Source organism: Ailuropoda melanoleuca, chromosome 10 (genome assembly GCF_002007445.2).
Source record: "Ailuropoda melanoleuca isolate Jingjing chromosome 10, ASM200744v2, whole genome shotgun sequence".
In the NCBI taxonomy this organism is placed as follows: domain Eukaryota; kingdom Metazoa; phylum Chordata; class Mammalia; order Carnivora; family Ursidae; genus Ailuropoda; species Ailuropoda melanoleuca.
Genome location: NC_048227.1, coordinates 14,457,866 through 14,476,012, shown reverse-complemented (window position 1 = coordinate 14,476,012; position 18,147 = coordinate 14,457,866). Strand labels below are relative to the sequence as shown.

Below are 18,147 nucleotides of genomic sequence, written 5' to 3'. Positions count from 1 at the left end.
CTGTGTGAAAAAGAATAAGGTGGGGGGACGCCTGGGTGGCTCAGTTGGTTAAGCATCTGACTCTTGATCTCAGCTCAGGTCTTGATCTCAGGGTTGTGAGTTTGAGCCCTGAATTGGGCTCTGCACTGGGCATGGAGCCTTCTTAAAAAAAAAAAAATAAGGTGGAGCCATGTGTATTAATGTGATTTTCACATGGTGTTGGATTGGATTTGGGAGTTGATCTGAACATAAGATTTTTTTAAAAAAATGTGTTTATTGTCATGGCAGATTTTCATATTTATAATTTGTGTATGTGTGTATAAATAGTATTTTGTAGCTGTGTTTATAGAAAGAACCTTTCATGTTCTTTTTTTTTTTTTAAAGGTTTATTTTTTTATTTGAGAGAGAGAGTGCCAGCAGAAGGGGCAGAGGGAGAGGGAGAGAATCTCAAGTAGACTCTGGGCTGGGAGCAGAGCCTGACACGGGGCTGGCATGGGGCTCGCTTGATCTCACAAGAGTGAGATCTCAACCTGAGCCAAAACTGGGAGTCGGACGCTTAACCGACTGTGCCACTCAGGCGCCCCCAGAACCTTTCATGTTCTAGACACCAGCCAACACCCAGTTCAGTTCAAATGACCTGCTGTTCAGTTTAATTCCAACACTACCTGAAGTTGGCCTCAGGCTCTGCCGGTTTAGGTTATAGTCGTGCACAAGACTGCCTCCTCGTCAGATGGCAGCTCTAAGTTGGGGGCCACCTGCCCTTCTGATCACCTGGTTATAAATTTGGGGGTCTCATGATCCCCTCAGTTTCGATAAATTTGCTAGAATGACCCAGAACTCATCAAAAGCACTATCCTCACAATGACAGTTTTAAAGGATACAAATTAGAAACAACCAGTGGAAAAGACACATAGGGCAAGGTCTGAGAGCAGAGGGGTGGGGAAGAGACTCAAGAGTTTCTGTGCCCTCTCTGTGTGGAATCCAGGCACATCATGCCTCCCCACCGCATCCATGTGTTCACTAACGAGGAAGCTATCCTGAGCTTTAACATCCAGAACTTTTATTGGTATTTCATTGCATAGGCACGACTGATTAGATCATTGGGCATGTGATTGAACTCATTCTCCCGCTGACGTCCCTTCCTGTTTCTTTCCCTGGAGCTCCAGCTGGCCCAAAGTGGCATTGAGTGGTTGGTCTTTCTGATGACCAGCCCCCATCCTGAAGCTATTTAGGGGCCCCCCCTGAGTCACCCCATTTGCATAACAATGACCCTTCTGGCACTTAGAAAATGCCAAGGTTTTTTGAAGCTCCCTGCCAGGAACTGGGGACAAAGAGCAGATGTGTGCTTTGTTATGCCACAGGCCTAGAAACGGAGGTAGTGAGCACTCAGCTCTTGTTTTCTAAATACCGTTCTTCACTTAAAGGCACCAGGGCTTCTTGGAGAAATGACTGCTTCCAGGGTTGAGGAAGGGAGAGTAACAGATCGGCCTGGGACATCTTGTTGGGCAAGTCAATCCTCGGTGACTGATGGAGATATGTCAAAAGGACATAGGGACCAGTTGGAAGAATTTCCCACAGGCCAAATTTGGGACAATTTGAGCATCAAAATGAACATAATGATTATGTAACGAACATAATAGATTCTATTACATCAAATGAAAAAAAAATTCTTGTGCTACTCAACAAATGAGGCACAGGAGAAAGTCTTTATGGAAGGTTTTCAGATGATAAATATAGAAGGCATGATCAAGTTAGAAAATCACTTTTTTTCATTCCCCAGTGTAATAATTGATTTAAGCAAGGATTGGGTGAAATGCCTTTGGGAAACAGATAGTCACATAGTCTCAAAATATCATCCCAGAAACTAATCTACTTAGATGTGCCAAAAATAAATAAATCAATGGAAGAAAAATACCCTTTCAGATGTTTTGCTATTTACAGAGGATAAAATGTACCTTTACAAATGGAATGATGGAAATCCCGGTAAAAGTTCTGGATGTTAAAGCTCAGGATAGCTTCCTCATTAGTGAACCATGGATGTGGTGGGGAGGCTTGACGTGCCTGGATTCCACACAGAGTCAAATTCAGCTTCATTGTATGTATTAAAACGGCCTTGTGATGGGTATAGTAAGATGTATACAACCTCATCTATATAGTTCTGTGTCAGAAATGTTTAGCCTGAATCTAGTCACGGGGAAACAATCAGACAAATCCAGAATGTGGGATGTCTGGGAGACAACTGGCCAGACTCTAAAAAGAGTCAATGTCTGGGGCGGCTGGCTGACACAGTTCATAGAGCATGCGACTCTTGATCCCAGGGTCGTGAGTCCAAGCCCCGTGTTGGGTGTGGAGCCTACTTAAAATAAATTAAAAAAAATAATGTAATTGAAAAATAAATAAATGCATATTCTAAAAGATTTTACTTATTTATTTGACAGAGGGAGAACAAGCAGGGGAGTGGCAGAGGGAGAGGGAGAAGTAGGCTCCCCGGTGAGCAGGGAGCCCAATGCGGGGCTCGATCCCAGGACCCTGAGATCATGACCTGAGCTTAAGGCAGATGCTTAACCGACTGAGCCACTGAGGCTCCCCTAAAAATCTTTGTCATATTCTCAGGTAGTCTTTACAACCTCATTTTAAAACCTACAGAAAGGAGTGCCTGGGTGGCTCAGTGGGTTTAGTGTCCGACTCTTGATTTCGGCTCTGCCCCCTGTTCTCTCTGGTTCCCTGTTGGTCTGCATCTGAGACCTGCCCCCACCAGCACCCCTCTCTGCTCCCACGGGAACACTCCTGACTTCTTTATTCTAGGAGGACAGGCTGATTCCTACCCAGCAGCGGTGCTCACTTGCTGAAGATACTAGTCAGTCCTTTGGTGTCTGGATTTCCTGGGCAGGAGTCCTATACTGTCAGTGATGCCCTCTGAGTCCAGGGGATACACAGCAGCTTCTTTGAGGGGCCCCGTTGGAGCCCTTCTCCTGGGGCTTGAGGTGAGAGGTAGGCACCTGCCCCCCAGCCTCTCTCCATTTGAGGTTGGGGGGGAGGGGATCTCAAAATACTTTACCAACATTTTTCAAAGAAGTTTTCAAAAATCCTCTGTCCTTACCTCCACATGCTCTACCCTTTCACATCTTCGATAGTGAGGGAGGCATTTAAAAAAATTTTTTTTATTTAAAATCAATGTAGTTAACATATAGTGTATTATTAGTTTCAGGGGTGGAACTTAGTGATTCATCAGTTGCATGTCACACGCAGTGCTCATTACATCACGTGCCCTAGTTATTGCCCATCACCCAGTTACCCCATCCGAGGTTGTTGGTTCTTAGATAGTCCCTTTGAAAATATGTAACTTGATCTGCCCCTCCCTTTGGAGGTGCATATAATTTAATGCCCCGTTTACATGTGTTTAAAAAATCCAACGAATATGGCTCCCTGTCCCTGTTCTTCCTAAATCTCCTCTTCACAGGAAGCCACAGTTGGCAGTTTGGCAATATTCTTCCAAGTGTTCTGCTGCCTTTACAAACACACCTGCATTTTGGTCTAACTTTGTGTGTCTGGCTACACAGATGGGATCTTTTTGTGCTCAAAGTCTACAGACTGCTTGTTTTCTTCTAACATGACAGCTTTCTAGTGCTGTCAGAGACATCTACCCACTTCATTTTAATGTTTACGTAGTGGTCCAGGACTGTGTCTCGTAATGTATTTGGCTCCTGTTGATTAACATTTAGGTGTTTGAATACTCTTGCTCTTATATTTTTTGCAGCTGGTATAAATTTATCTCAAGAGTACATGCATAAAATTGAAATTTCTGGGTCAAAGGGGATTTCCTAGTTTTTAATAGCTATTTCCAAATTGCCCTATAAAGAATTGAAGTCATTTTTATTTATTCTTATAGGAGAGAGGTGAGATTTCTCTATATCTTTGCCAACCCTCAGGTGTTATCAGTCTTTTAAGTCTTGCCAGCCTGACAGGTGAAAAATAATAACCTGATTTTAATTTGTATTTCTTTCATTTTGAGTCAGATTGAACGTGTTATCTTTTCCCGTGAACCATCTCTTTCTGTCTACCTGGTATTAGAAAAAATACAAGGTCTGAGGGTGTAGTCCCCATGACTGCTTTCACTTCTTTTTTTTTTTTTTTTTTTTTAAAGATTTTATTTATTTATTTGACAGAGATAGAGACAGCCAGCGAGAGAGGGAACACAAGCAGGGGGAGTGGGAGAGGAAGAAGCAGGCTCATAGCGGAGGAGCCTGATATGGGGCTCGGATCCCAGAACGCCGGGATCACGCCCTGAGCCGAAGGCAGGCGCTTAACCGCTGTGCCACCCAGGTGCCCCTGCTTTCACTTCTGACACCAATTGCAAGTTTTGGGGGAGGGGGCTCCTGAAAAACCACCCTCAGGTTTGGTGATGTGCTAGAAAGACTCAGGACTCCCTGAAGGCTGTTATCCTCATGGTTGTGGTTTGTTGCTGGGAAGGGGTACAGAAAATTGGCCAAAGGAAGAGACGTGTAGAACAGAGTCTAGGAGGCATTCATTCATTCTCCTTAGGACACGTTGCCCACTCAGCATTGATATGTGACGATATACTTGGGTATTGCCAACCCGGGAGGCTTATCTGAGCTTCGGTGTCCAGTTTATATTGAGGCTTCATTACGTAGCCATGACTGACCGACTGCCCATGTGATTGAACTCCGTCTCCAGCACCCCTGCCCCCCCTTCCAGTCTAGTGTGGTCTGAGGGGCCCACCCTGAATAACAGACTCTGCTTTCACTCAGGAAATTCCAAGAGTTTAGATGTTACTTTCCAGGAACTGGGGGCAAAAGCCAGACTTCCCTTCAGGCAAGGCCAAATTTTTCACTACATGCTGTCTTGTATCCATTTTTCTATTGGGTCATTTGGCTTCTTTTGCAAAGCTCCTAACCAAAAAAATTCTTGGTTGAGTGTTAAACTCTAAGCCATAATATCTGAAATTCTTTTCTTGATTTAGAGTCGCTGTCCATTTTTCCTGTTGTTGCAGCATTTTTGTTACTTATTTCTAAATATGTGCATGTGTTGGTGTTGTTTCTGTCATTTTTCGTAGCTTTGTATTTCAGAAGCCCTGGCAGAGGAGCTATTAAGAATGACAAGTGTGTGGAGTGTGGGTTCAGGGCTTGGCCTAGCCAGTGTGTAACTCAGTGATCTGAGGGCACAGCTTAACCCTCCCAGCCTTAATCCCCTTGTCTGACGAACAGGGGCCGTGCCCTCTGCCTTCCTCACAGGTGTGAGTCAGAGGAGCACACGTATGTGACAATGTGTCATAATCTCAACCTGACACACATCACAGTGAGACGTAAGTTTGCTGAGACATTTTAAACCGGTTTGTACATTTTCCTACAGCCGGCCAGCCAGTCTGTTTCAGGTTTTCTGCTGTTAAAATTAGCACTGCTCTGAGACCTTTTTTACTTTTAAAAATGTATTAATATTTCTTAGGTTGTATTTTCCCCACATTGATACCCTGGGTCAAAGCAATATGTATAATTTTATGACTCTTAATGAAGAATCTGAGGAATTTTTCAGTGGCAAAGCTGTCTTAAAACAGGATAGATTTCAGTGCAAGAGATAGCTGATTTAGATAGATTTTTGGATTTTTCCATAAGGTTAAGAGAAGATATTTAAACTTTATTTGTAGTGAGTGAAGAGTTTGGAGTAATTTTTTGTCCAGCTTTATTGAGGTATGATCGATAATTGTATGTTTACGTTGTGCACTGATTTTTTTTAAGGTATGTTGTGTTGATACGTATATGTTGTGAAATGATTGCCACAGTCAAATTAACAAATACATCACTTCACATAGTTACTTCGTGTGTGTGTATGTGTTTGTGTGTGTTTATTGAGAACACTTAAGATCTAATTTCAGCAAATTCTAAGTGTCCTGTAAGAGTTTGGAATAATTTGTGGATTCATTTTTTCTTTGCTTTTCATCTTCTGTCCACTAGAGGGCATTGGAGAGAACGAATGAAAATTTTGGACAGCTCTGTAAATTATTTTTTGAAATGAAATGATTTTGGATTTTATGAACTTCAAGCAGTTGATTTATGATTTATGATATTTTAGATTTCTCATAAAAAGTTTCTCCTGAAATCATTAGACTTGGGGCAAAAATAAATATTTCTCCAACTTCAGTATGACATGAAAATAAGCCACCAGTTTTTGTTTTTCTTTCTTTTAGCTTATGGCAGGGTTCCCAAGTATGTCTCGTATTTTCATTTTATATTGGACATAATATGCTAAACTCAGTGATGGATGGTACTACTGCCTGGCTTTTCTTTTCCAGGTATTTTTTGGCATTGTCTTTGGGGTCTGTTCATACATACTCCTGAGGTACTAGTTCTGCCCGATTCCTGTCAGGCACTGCACTCAGTTGCCTGAGTTGTTACCGTAGAGGAGGCGCCAGGACTTATGAGCGTTGGGCCAAAGTACGCCTATTGTATGACCTCTTTTTGAGTTATGCTCCCTGATTTTCATGGAGTCACACTGTCTCACCCTATGTGTCTGTGGGCAAGTTATTTTGCTTTCTGTCCTTTTGTTTTCTCATCTCTGAAGTGGAAGATAATAAAAGTAACTGCTTATAAAGTTGTGAAGAAGTGTTCATTCATAGACACACTTTATTTTCTTGCCTGCCACGTAGTGTGTACTTGGTAGCTGTGAATTATTATCGTGGAAGAAGATGTTTTCAAATGGGATGGGTTTGGTCCAACTGGTATACCACCACGGTGTTTGGTCTCCCTCCGTCTGTAGCGAGATCCAAGATAGTAATTCTAGGGCTGAAGAGTATTCGAGGGGTGGAAGTGATGTCCAGGAACGAGAGAGCCAACGTGGGAAATGTTGGAAGGTGAGGAAGACAGATGCAGAAGCAGAGGGGTGGTGTGCCAGGGAGCATGGCGTGTTTGGGGGACTCTTAAACAGTTAGGTGTATCTAGAGTTTCAAGTAGGGGTGGGGAAGTGTGGAGTGAAATAGGGAAGGAAGGCAGGGGCAAGATACTGGAGGCCTTTTCGTTCTCTGTCATGGGTGTGTGACCTTTAACCTACAGGCATTGGGAAGCAATGTGATTTGCTCGAATAGGATGGATGGGTTAGGGGTGTTGGGAAAGAGGGTAATTCGCACAGATCTGGGATATTAGGAGAAATCAAAGTACATGTCGGATTATCTCATTCAGTCCTCATATTGATCCTGATATCCATATTATTATTGTCTCCGTTTTACCATTTTACAGAGTAGGAAGCAGGTTTAGAGAAGTAAAGGAATTTGTCCAAAGTCAGATGTCTGGCAGGCTGGTAGGTGGTGGGGTCAAGCCTGTACTCCATCTCTTTGTTTCACCCTCCAGGGGAGAAATGGTTTTCAGAAGAGAATCTGAAGAGTTTGGGTGGGGCGCAAGGAGACAGCCAGAGCCTGACAGTTCTTAGGTTGTTGAGTTTTTATTTTTTGTTTTTCTCATGGTTGTGATTTATAAACATAGAGCAGAATGTTCCTTTTTTCCTGCAGTAAATAAATGTTGTTAAATACTCCCCACAGCATGTTCCGGTTAAGCAGACAAACAGCGATATCAGTATCATTAGTTTCGGAAATAAATGGTGAATGCTTGGTAATTACTCACCAGAGAAGCATTTCAATTTACGAAGGGATCTCAGTGTGTCCAGTTCTGATTATAAAGTTGCATAGTACTGCAGTGGAATAACATGAAGCTTTTCTTCTTCTATTATTATTTTTTAAGGCTTTGGGTATTTAATTCACCCAGAAATACAGGTGACATATTCCTTCAACCCCAAGACACTGTCTTTAAACCATCCTGTCTTAGCCAGGAGCGCTATTATAGTGAGTTCTGGAATTCTTTTCTTTCTTTTCTTTTTTCTTTTTTTTTAAAGATTTTATTTATTTGTCGAAGGGAGAGAGAGAGAGAGCAAGCACGCAAGCAGGGGGAGCAGCAGAGGCAGGGGGAGAAGCATGCTCCCCGCGGAGCAAGGAGCCTGATGCGGGACTCGATCTCAGACCCCTGGGATCATGATCTGAGCTGAAGGCAGGTGCTTAATCAACTGAGCCACCCAGGCATCCCTGAAATTATTTTCTTAAGTCAGGTTATCCACAGTAGAATCACTGGGTCAGAGGAAGACCATTTGACACATCTGGTCCAAGTGCTTTTCAGGAAGTCCAGAAAGCATCCTTAAAACCTAGTAAGCAGAAAAACTTTGCGTCCCATTGAAACCTTATCATTTAAAAACTGAGCTGTGACAAGTAAGTGGTGTATAGGGGATCCTTTCTTAAAGAAATAGGAACCTGCAGAAGCGAGGTTAAATTGCAGCAGAAGGAGTTTTAGTTTCAGTACCCCAAGGAGAGTTTCTAATATTGACAGTTGCCAGATCTAGAATCAGTTACCGAGAGAAGTGAGATCTGCTTTTCTAGAGGTAGGAATAGCGTCCTGGAAGTTCTGAGGCATTCATTTATTCGGCCAAACATATCCTGGACGTCTACCCTCTGCCAGCAAGGCTCCAGGCTTGGGCAAGCTGACTGTATAGAAAAATGACCTCTCAGGGGAACCTGGCGAGTGTTTTCTACATGACTTGATAAGGAAGGGAATCACTGGATGATAAACTAAGGATCAATAAAATAAACAGATTTAAACAATCAGGAAGATTCTTTTTCCCAGAAGAAATGTCTGTGTGCTTTGGTAATGAGAAACTTATTTGTGGCAAAACCTGTTTAGCACCTGGCTAGGTGGAATTTTACCTTCAGATCTTTTAACGGATGACTTTTTTTGCCTTGTTTATTTCCTAGGTGATAATTGGGATGGTACTGTGGTTTCTGGGATGATGGTATGAAAATGAATTAGATGATATTGTTTAATATCTTTTTTTTAAAGAAAATTAGTACCACTTTTGCTTCCATGATTATGTAAGATTAATATAGTCCTATTTTTAAAGGACTTTTCACTTATTTATAGTCATTTTCCTAAATGCCTGGGAAGTTAGCTTATAATCAGCTTTCCTTTTTGCATGTCGGGAAGCAGCACCTTGGAGAGGACGTGCATTTTCTTTCTGGGCAGGTGTGACGGGATTGGGAGCTGGGAAGGGATGGAATTACACGTTGGAGACCAGGAGATAGTTAGGCTAGCTTTTGCAGCTGTCGTGTCCTTAGGAGAAACCAGGGCTGGTGTGCACAGCAGTGGCATTATGGATGGAGTGAGGCAATCTGTGGGAATTAAAGCTTTAGAACTCGGTCACTTACTGTCCAATGGGGCATAAGGGGGAGGGCGGAATCATGGTTGACCAGTTGTGGCATTTTCACTTATTTCTTCGTAGGCTGCATAACAGCTATACGTATCTATGTTTGTTATATTATTGTATTCTGGGCAAACAGTGAACAGTGTCTGCTCCCAGGGGATTAGAATTTGAATTTGAATGGTGCTTTGCACTTCCTTGGGGAGTGTTACGAACCATTGCCTTTCTTTTCAGAAATAAAGTAACTGCTGCATATGGAAAGTAGGGGACTAAACTGCCGTAGAGACAAAGGATAAATATTTGCCCTGAACACCCAAGACTTTTCACCATGGCCTCTGATCACTTTCCCCTATAGATTTTATATCTAGATGGTTGAAATGGAGCAGCTATACTCACATTTTATCATAGATAACTTCTCTAGTAATGGGACATGGATGATGTTCCATGGCCATCCTTTGTAGGAGTATTCACTTCATAGGGCTCAGAGTTTGGTTTTTTAACCACAAGAGAGTGCCTCTGGAGCTCTGAGTCCAGTTTGGATTTATGTGGCCCTTGGGGTAAGCAGATACGCTGGTGATGTTTTGTGGTGACAGAGGTGTTTGAGAGCACATACTGTTACCTCTAGGCCATTCTTGCATGATTAGTAGGGAGTTCTAGTAACCTCCTGTGCAATTACCCCAGGGGCATTTAAACACTGTCAAGGTCAAGGTCAATTCATCTTATTCCACCACAGACTTCCTTTTTAAGCCCACATATTTACTTTTAGATCTTAAATAGACTTAAAAAAAGCCAAAGGATTCTTTTATTTTTAAATATTGTATTTATTTGTATTTTTATTTTTTTGAGAGAGGGAGCAAGAGGGAGCATGGGGAGAGGGGGTTGCAGAGAGGGGAGGGAGAGAGGGAGAGGGAGGGAGAATCCCAAGTGGGCTTCACGCTTGGTGCTGAGCCCAGAGCGGGACTTGATCCCACAACCCTGAGATCATGACCTGAGCCGAAATCAGGAGTCAGACTGAACGAACTGAGCCACCCAGATGCCCCTATTTTTAAATATCTTAAAAGAGTAACTGAAACTTTTAAATTTTTTAAATAAAATACTCAGCATTAAACTGATTACTTTTATAATGGATGAGAACAAATCATTAATGTTTGTTTGTAAATTTTTTCAGCTCTATCTGAAAATGTGTGGTTGAGAACTGTGTTAACAGAAGCAAAATTGTTCATTAGCTTTGCGTTCTGATTATATTTAGTAACGAGGAATGCTGACTTTAGGACAGATAGAACTAACTGTGGGTTTATTGTTTCTCATTTGATACCTTTGAGTCTCTAAAGTACTTTTTCTCTGACTTCCAATTTTGGAGCAAATCCTTGAAGTAACAGAGAAAGTAGAGAAGTTAACTCCAAAGTTCTTTGGCTTACCTGTTTCTTTCTAAAAAAATTTTATAATCTGTTTTACATTTTTTTGTCTAGAGAACTTTGGACATTCACAAAAGTAGACAGAATGATACAGTGAATCCTTGTTACCAGCTGTTCAGCTTCAAACATGGACTATCCTCCCTTTTGTATTAGTTGGCTGCAGATTTCAGTCCTCCTGTGATCTGTGAGGTGTTTTCACTTTTAGGTAGAAAGGATATTACTGTAAGTTTGCTTACTGATTCACTAGAAACTAGGCACCGAAAATGGGCTTGGTGATGGGGCCGTTGCCAAGGTGAATTATGTTGAATTTCTGTAGGTCTTAGTAAGATCTGCTGAGTGTCTCCTCTGAAGTGTAACACAGACATTGTGTGTTGTCTCGGAATTAGTGATTAGCATTCTCCCACCTTGCAAAAAGACATGGAGATAACTTAAAAAAATATATGTTTGGTAAGATTTAAAAAGAAAGGAAGAAATGAGTATAAAGGGTGAAGGTCATCGTGCAGTATGAAAGCCACTTATGGAGAATCCAAGACAAGCATGATGTGAGGCTTGACACAATCNCTTTTTTTTTAAAGATTTTATTTGTCGAAGGGAGAGAGAGAGAGAGCAAGCACGCAAGCAGGGGGAGCAGCAGAGGCAGGGGGAGAAGCAGGCTCCCCGCGGAGCAAGGAGCCTGATGTGGGACTCGATCTCAGACCCCTGGGATCATGATCTGAGCTGAAGGCAGGTGCTTAATCAACTGAGCCACCCAGGCATCCCTGAAATTATTTTCTTAAGTCAGGTTATCCACAGTAGAATCACTGGGTCAGAGGAAAACCATTTGACACATCTGGTCCAAGTACTTTTCAGGAAGTCCAGAAAGCATCCTTAAAACCTAGTAAGCAGAAAAACTTTGCGTCCCATTGAAACCTTATCACTTAAAAACTGAGCTGTGACAAGTAAGTGGTGTATAGGGGATCCTTTCTTAAAGAAATAGGAACCTGCAGAAGCGAGGTTAAATTGCAGCAGAAGGAGTTTTAGTTTCAGTACCCCAAGGAGAGTTTCTAATATTGACAGTTGCCAGATCTAGAATCAGTTACCGAGAGAAGTGAGATCTGCTTTTCTAGAGGTAGGAATAGCGTCCTGGAAGTTCTGAGGCATTCATTTATTCGGCCAAACATATCCTGGACGTCTACCCTCTGCCAGCAAGGCTCCAGGCTTGGGCAAGCTGACTGTATAGAAAAATGACCTCTCAGGGGAACCTGGCGAGTGTTTTCTACATGACTTGATAAGGAAGGGAATCACTGGATGATAAACTAAGGATCAATAAAATAAACAGATTTAAACAATCAGGAAGATTCTTTTTCCCAGAAGAAATGTCTGTGTGCTTTGGTAATGAGAAACTTATTTGTGGCAAAACCTGTTTAGCACCTGGCTAGGTGGAATTTTACCTTCAGATCTTTTAACGGATGACTTTTTTTGCCTTGTTTATTTCCTAGGTGATAATTGGGATGGTACTGTGGTTTCTGGGATGATGGTATGAAAATGAATTAGATGATATTGTTTCATATCTTTTTTTTAAAGAAAATTAGTACCACTTTTGCTTCCATGATTATGTAAGATTAATATAGTCCTATTTTTAAAGGACTTTTCACTTATTTATAGTCATTTTCCTAAATGCCTGGGAAGTTAGCTTATAATCAGCTTTCCTTTTTGCATGTCGGGAAGCAGCACCTTGGAGAGGACGTGCATTTTCTTTCTGGGCAGGTGTGACGGGATTGGGAGCTGGGAAGGGATGGAATTACACGTTGGAGACCAGGAGATAGTTAGGCTAGCTTTTGCAGCTGTCGTGTCCTTAGGAGAAACCAGGGCTGGTGTGCACAGCAGTGGCATTATGGATGGAGTGAGGCAATCTGTGGGAATTAAAGCTTTAGAACTCGGTCACTTACTGTCCAATGGGGCATAAGGGGGAGGGCGGAATCATGGTTGACCAGTTGTGGCATTTTCACTTATTTCTTCGTAGGCTGCATAACAGCTATACATATATATGTTTGTTATATTATTGTATTCTGGGCAAACAGTGAACAGTGTCTGCTCCCAGGGGATTAGAATTTGAATTTGAATGGTGCTTTGCACTTCCTTGGGGAGTGTTACGAACCATTGCCTTTCTTTTCAGAAATAAAGTAACTGCTGCATATGGAAAGTAGGGGACTAAACTGCCGTAGAGACAAAGGATAANATCACTTATTAAGGAGGCTATAACTTGAGATCAAATAATAGTATTGATTTCCTGTAGAAGAAAGAGTGGTCAACAGGGAGTCAGTAGACTGACTGACTTCCTTTNGCCCAAGACTTCACCATGGCCTCTGATCACTTTCCCCTATAGATTTTATATCTAGATGGTTGAAATGGAGCAGCTATACTCACATTTTATCATAGATAACTTCTCTAGTAATGGGACATGGATGATGTTCCATGGCCATCCTTTGTAGGAGTATTCACTTCATAGGGCTCAGAGTTTGGTTTTTTAACCACAAGAGAGTGCCTCTGGAGCTCTGAGTCCAGTTTGGATTTATGTGGCCCTTGGGGTAAGCAGATACGCTGGTGATGTTTTGTGGTGACAGAGGTGTTTGAGAGCACATACTGTTACCTCTAGGCCATTCTTGCATGATTAGTAGGGAGTTCTAGTAACCTCCTGTGCAATTACCCCAGGGGCATTTAAACACTGTCAAGGTCAAGGTCAATTCATCTTATTCCACCACAGACTTCCTTTTTAAGCCCACATATTTACTTTTAGATCTTAAATAGACTTAAAAAAAGCCAAAGGATTCTTTTATTTTTAAATATTGTATTTATTTGTATTTTTATTTTTTTGAGAGAGGGAGCAAGAGGGAGCATGGGGAGAGGGGGTTGCAGAGAGGGGAGGGAGAGAGGGAGAGGGAGGGAGAATCCCAAGTGGGCTTCACGCTTGGTGCTGAGCCCAGAGCGGGACTTGATCCCACAACCCTGAGATCATGACCTGAGCCGAAATCAGGAGTCAGACGCTGAACGAACTGAGCCACCCAGATGCCCCTATTTTTAAATATCTTAAAAGAGTAACTGAGGGGCGCCTGGGTGGCACAGCGGTTAAGCGTCTGCCTTCGGCTCAGGGCGTGATCCCGGCGTTATGGGATCGAGTCCCACATNGAGAGAGGGAGGGAGAATCCCAAGTGGGCTTCACGCTTGGTGCTGAGCCCAGAGCGGGACTTGATCCCACAACCCTGAGATCATGACCTGAGCCGAAATCAGGAGTCAGACGCTGAACGAACTGAGCCACCCAGATGCCCCCTATTTTTAAATATCTTAAAAGAGTAACTGAAACTTTTAAATTTTTTAAATAAAATACTCAGCATTAAACTGATTACTTTTATAATGGATGAGAACAAATCATTAATGTTTGTTTGTAAATTTTTTCAGCTCTATCTGAAAATGTGTGGTTGAGAACTGTGTTAACAGAAGCAAAATTGTTCATTAGCTTTGCGTTCTGATTATATTTAGTAACGAGGAATGCTGACTTTAGGACAGATAGAACTGACTGTGGGTTTATTGTTTCTCATTTGATACCTTTGAGTCTCTAAAGTACTTTTTCTCTGACTTCCAATTTTGGAGCAAATCCTTGAAGTAACAGAGAAAGTAGAGAAGTTAACTCCAAAGTTCTTTGGCTTACCTGTTTCTTTCTAAAAAAATTTTATAATCTGTTTTACATTTTTTTGTCTAGAGAACTTTGGACATTCACAAAAGTAGACAGAATGATACAGTGAATCCTTGTTACCAGCTGTCCAGCTTCAAACATGGACTATCCTCCCTTTTGTATTAGTTGGCTGCAGATTTCAGTCCTCCTGTGATCTGTGAGGTGTTTTCACTTTTAGGTAGAAAGGATATTACTGTAAGTTTGCTTACTGATTACTAGAAACTAGGCACCGAAAATGGGCTTGGTGATGGGGCCGTTGCCAAGGTGAATTATGTTGAATTTCTGTAGGTCTTAGTAAGATCTGCTGAGTGTCTCCTCTGAAGTGTAACACAGACATTGTGTGTTGTCTCGGAATTAGTGATTAGCATTCTACCACCTTGCAAAAAGACATGGAGATAACTTAAAAAAATATATGTTTGGTAAGATTTAAAGAGAGAGGAAGAAATGAGTATAAAGGGTGAAGGTCATCGTGCAGTATGAAAGCCACTTATGGAGAATCCAAGACAAGCATGATGTGAGGCTTGACACAATCATCAGTGTGCTGCTGAATTTTCTAGGAGCCAGAGTCAAAAGGAAACACAATCAGTCTTAAATTATCCTTCAGATTTCTTTTTTTCACTGAAGACACATTTTCCCCACAGGATCTTCTAGAAGGAGCCATCGGGGCGGCAGGTGGAGGAGTAATTTGGTCTCCGAGCAAATGGCTGTCTGAGAAGCTCAGAGTGCTATTTTGACTTGTTTTGGGGCTTTGCAGATATAATAACCAGCAGTCTTACATTTTATTGAACTCCATTATATATCAGGCATAGTGCCTGGTGATTTATTTCTTTTAATCTTAACACATCCCTGCTCCCCAGATGCTACTTTCCTCCTTTTTCAGGTGAGGAAATTGAAATTCAGAGAAATAACTTGATGAATTTCGGCAGCTGTCTGTACTCAGATTGCTAAAAATAATTGACATCTAGATAAGTGGATTGTTGATTCACATTTTGTGGGTGTATGTGTTTGAGTATGTACTTACTTTTTTGGAAAGGAAAACGAAAAATAAGACTGGCCGTTCTTCGATCATTGTCTGACTGGGAACATGATCACTTTGGAGGGGACTGGGTTGTGGGCCAGGGTCCGTGATGTGCACTGTCATCCACGCTCTCTGTTCCTGAGTGGTGTGCTGTTACTCTCAGTGCACACGGCCAGTTCTGACTTCTGTTCTTTTAATTTTCGTATAGAGAGAAAAGGAGCAACAGGAGGAGAAGAGGAGTTTGGTCAGGAACACAGTGAAGAATGAAGCCAGTGAAAGAAGAGCTATGATAACCCCTGCTCTCCGGGAAGCCCTCACTAAACAAGGTGCAAATCCTCCGGAAGTGAGGTCACAGTACTACCCTCTTAAGCCTCCTAGTTGAACACCTAAGTGAGGGAGCCTGAGATAGGGATTGCCAAGAGGAAAGAAGGTTTAGGAGGTCCTTCTGTGGTTAGCCCAGCAGCTGTGTCACGTTTCGCTGTTGAGGGAGCCCCCTCTTGTTCCTGTGGATCACTTGTGTGTTGGCTGCTGAGCCAGCACATTTCCCCTCTGCTTGGTTTATTGGGATGTTAGCATCATTGTGGCTTAGGTATCCAGATGGCAAATGCCATCACGGGCTTCTTTACGAATCATTGTTTATTAAGGGGAGATTATTAAATGCAGAAAAAAGCTCATGTTGATATTAGGCTGGAATCAATTAGAAATGTTCTCTGTTGAAGTATATCTGCGGTTTTGTGGTCATCACTTATTAAGGAGGCTATAACTTGAGATCAAATAATAGTATTGATTTCCTGTAGAAGAAAGAGTGGTCAACAGGGAGTCAGTAGACTGACTGACTTCCTTTCCTCCCGTCTTTATTTATTGAGAACCTTTTATGTGATAGTTCTGGCAACGCAGAGAAACATAAGATTCATGTCTCCTTCAAGGAGCCGTCAGCCTGTTAGAGGAGACAGACAGGAATATTCAGTTATGTGTATGTATTTGTGTGTGTGTATAATATCTGATGTATATGTAATCTGCTTTTTCATAAGGATGTTCCGACTATTTAGTATTTAGAGTGATTTTATGATAGGTTTAAATCTTTCATCTAGCTGTTTGTTTTCTACTTGTCTCATGTGTTCTTTGATTTTCTTTTTTCCTCTTTTCTGCCTTCTTTTGATTATTTTTTTATGATTCAGATTTACATCCTTGTTGGCTTCTTAGTTATAGCACTGTATTGTCATTTAGTGGCTGTCCGAGGTTTTACGCTGCATCTCTGTATCATATCACAGTGTATCTTGGAGATGACAGACCTCTTCATGTACCTAGAAGAAGCTTCAGTAGTAACCCTGTTTTCCCCTTGCCACCCTCTAAGCAATGTTTTACTTTTACGTGTGTTATAAACCTATGATACACTGTTATTATTTTGGTTTGACTAGTCAATTATCTATTTAAGATTTAAATAATTAGTAACAATCTTGCATAATTGACTCAGGCAGGTACCACTTTTGGTGCTTTTCATTCCTTTGCACAGATCTGTGTTCTCTCTCAGCCGTTTCCTTCTGCCTGAAGGGCTTCGTCTGGCATTTCGTATAGTGTGGGATTTTGGTGATGAATTATTTCAGCTTTTGCGTATCTGAGAGAGGCTTTATTTCGCCTTCGTTTTTGAAGGATATTGGTTGACGGATGTGGAATTGTCGATTGACACGTTTTTTTCTCTTGGCGCTTCAGAGGTGTTCCACTGTCTACTTGCTGCCATTGCTTCTGATGAGGCTTGTATTCTCATCTTCCATTTGTTCCTTTGAATGGACTGTTTGTAGCCCCTGGCTACCTTTAAGATCTCTTAATTACTGATTTTGAGCAGTTTAGTTATAATGTGTTTCAATGTAGTTTTCTTCATGTTGCTTTTACTTGGGATTTGTTGAGCTTCCTGGTGCTGTGAATTTATAGTTTTAATCAAATTTGGACAAATTTTGGCTATTTCTTCAGATATTTTTCTGTCACTGCCTCTCTTTCCTCTTCCTTGGAGACTTCCGTTACACAACTCTGTCTCACAGCTCACTGATGTTTTTTTCATTATTTAAAATCCTTTTTTCTGTTCTACTTTTCATTTCTGCGTAGCTTCTGTTGCTGTGTCTTCAGGTATGATTTAGTAATCTTTTCTTTTCTCATGTCTGATCTTCCATTAATTCTGTCCGTTGTGTTTTTCAGCTTAGGTGTTTACAGTTTTCATCTGTAGAAGTTGAGGTTGGGTCTTTTTATAGTCTCCGTGTTTCTACTTTTTGAGCCTACGAATTACAGTTACAACTGTTTTTTTTTTTTTTTAAAGATTTTATTTATTTGTTTATTTGACAGAGAGACAGCCAGCGAGAGAGGGAACACAAGCAGGGGGAGTGGGAGAGGAAGAAGCAGGCTCCTAGCAGAGAAGCCTGATGTGGGGCTCGATCCCAGAACTCCGGGATCACGATGCCCTGAGCTGAAGGCAGACGTTTAACAACTGAGCCACCCAGGCGCCCCACAGTTACAACTGTTTTAATGTACTTCCAACATCTGCGTCATTTCTGGATCAGTTTGGTGGCTGGATTATTTCCTCATTGGTCATGTTGCATGCTTGGTAATCTTTGGTTGGATGCCAGATCTAATTTTACCTTATTGGGTGCTAGATATTTTTGTATTCCTATAAACATTCTTTTTTTATTTCTTTTTTTAGAGATTTTATTTATTTATTTGACAGAGAGAGACAGCCAGTGAGAGAGGGAACACAAGCAGGGGGAGTGGGAGAGGAAGAAGCAGGCTCATAG

The 18,147-nt window shown here is 41.6% G+C and overlaps 1 protein-coding gene across 2 annotated transcripts in view; it reads left to right on the top strand.

Moving 5' to 3' along the window:
• LOC100474580 (S-adenosyl-L-methionine-dependent tRNA 4-demethylwyosine synthase TYW1) overlaps positions 1 to 18,147 on the top strand; it is a 202,451-nt gene that overhangs the window by 18,746 nt on the left and 165,558 nt on the right. For both annotated transcript variants that reach the window (XM_011234359.3, XM_019807649.2), the window contains exon 8: positions 15,576 to 15,693. In XM_011234359.3, the coding sequence (XP_011232661.1) occupies positions 15,576 to 15,693 (118 nt within the window). The remainder of the gene's footprint in view (positions 1 to 15,575; positions 15,694 to 18,147) is intronic.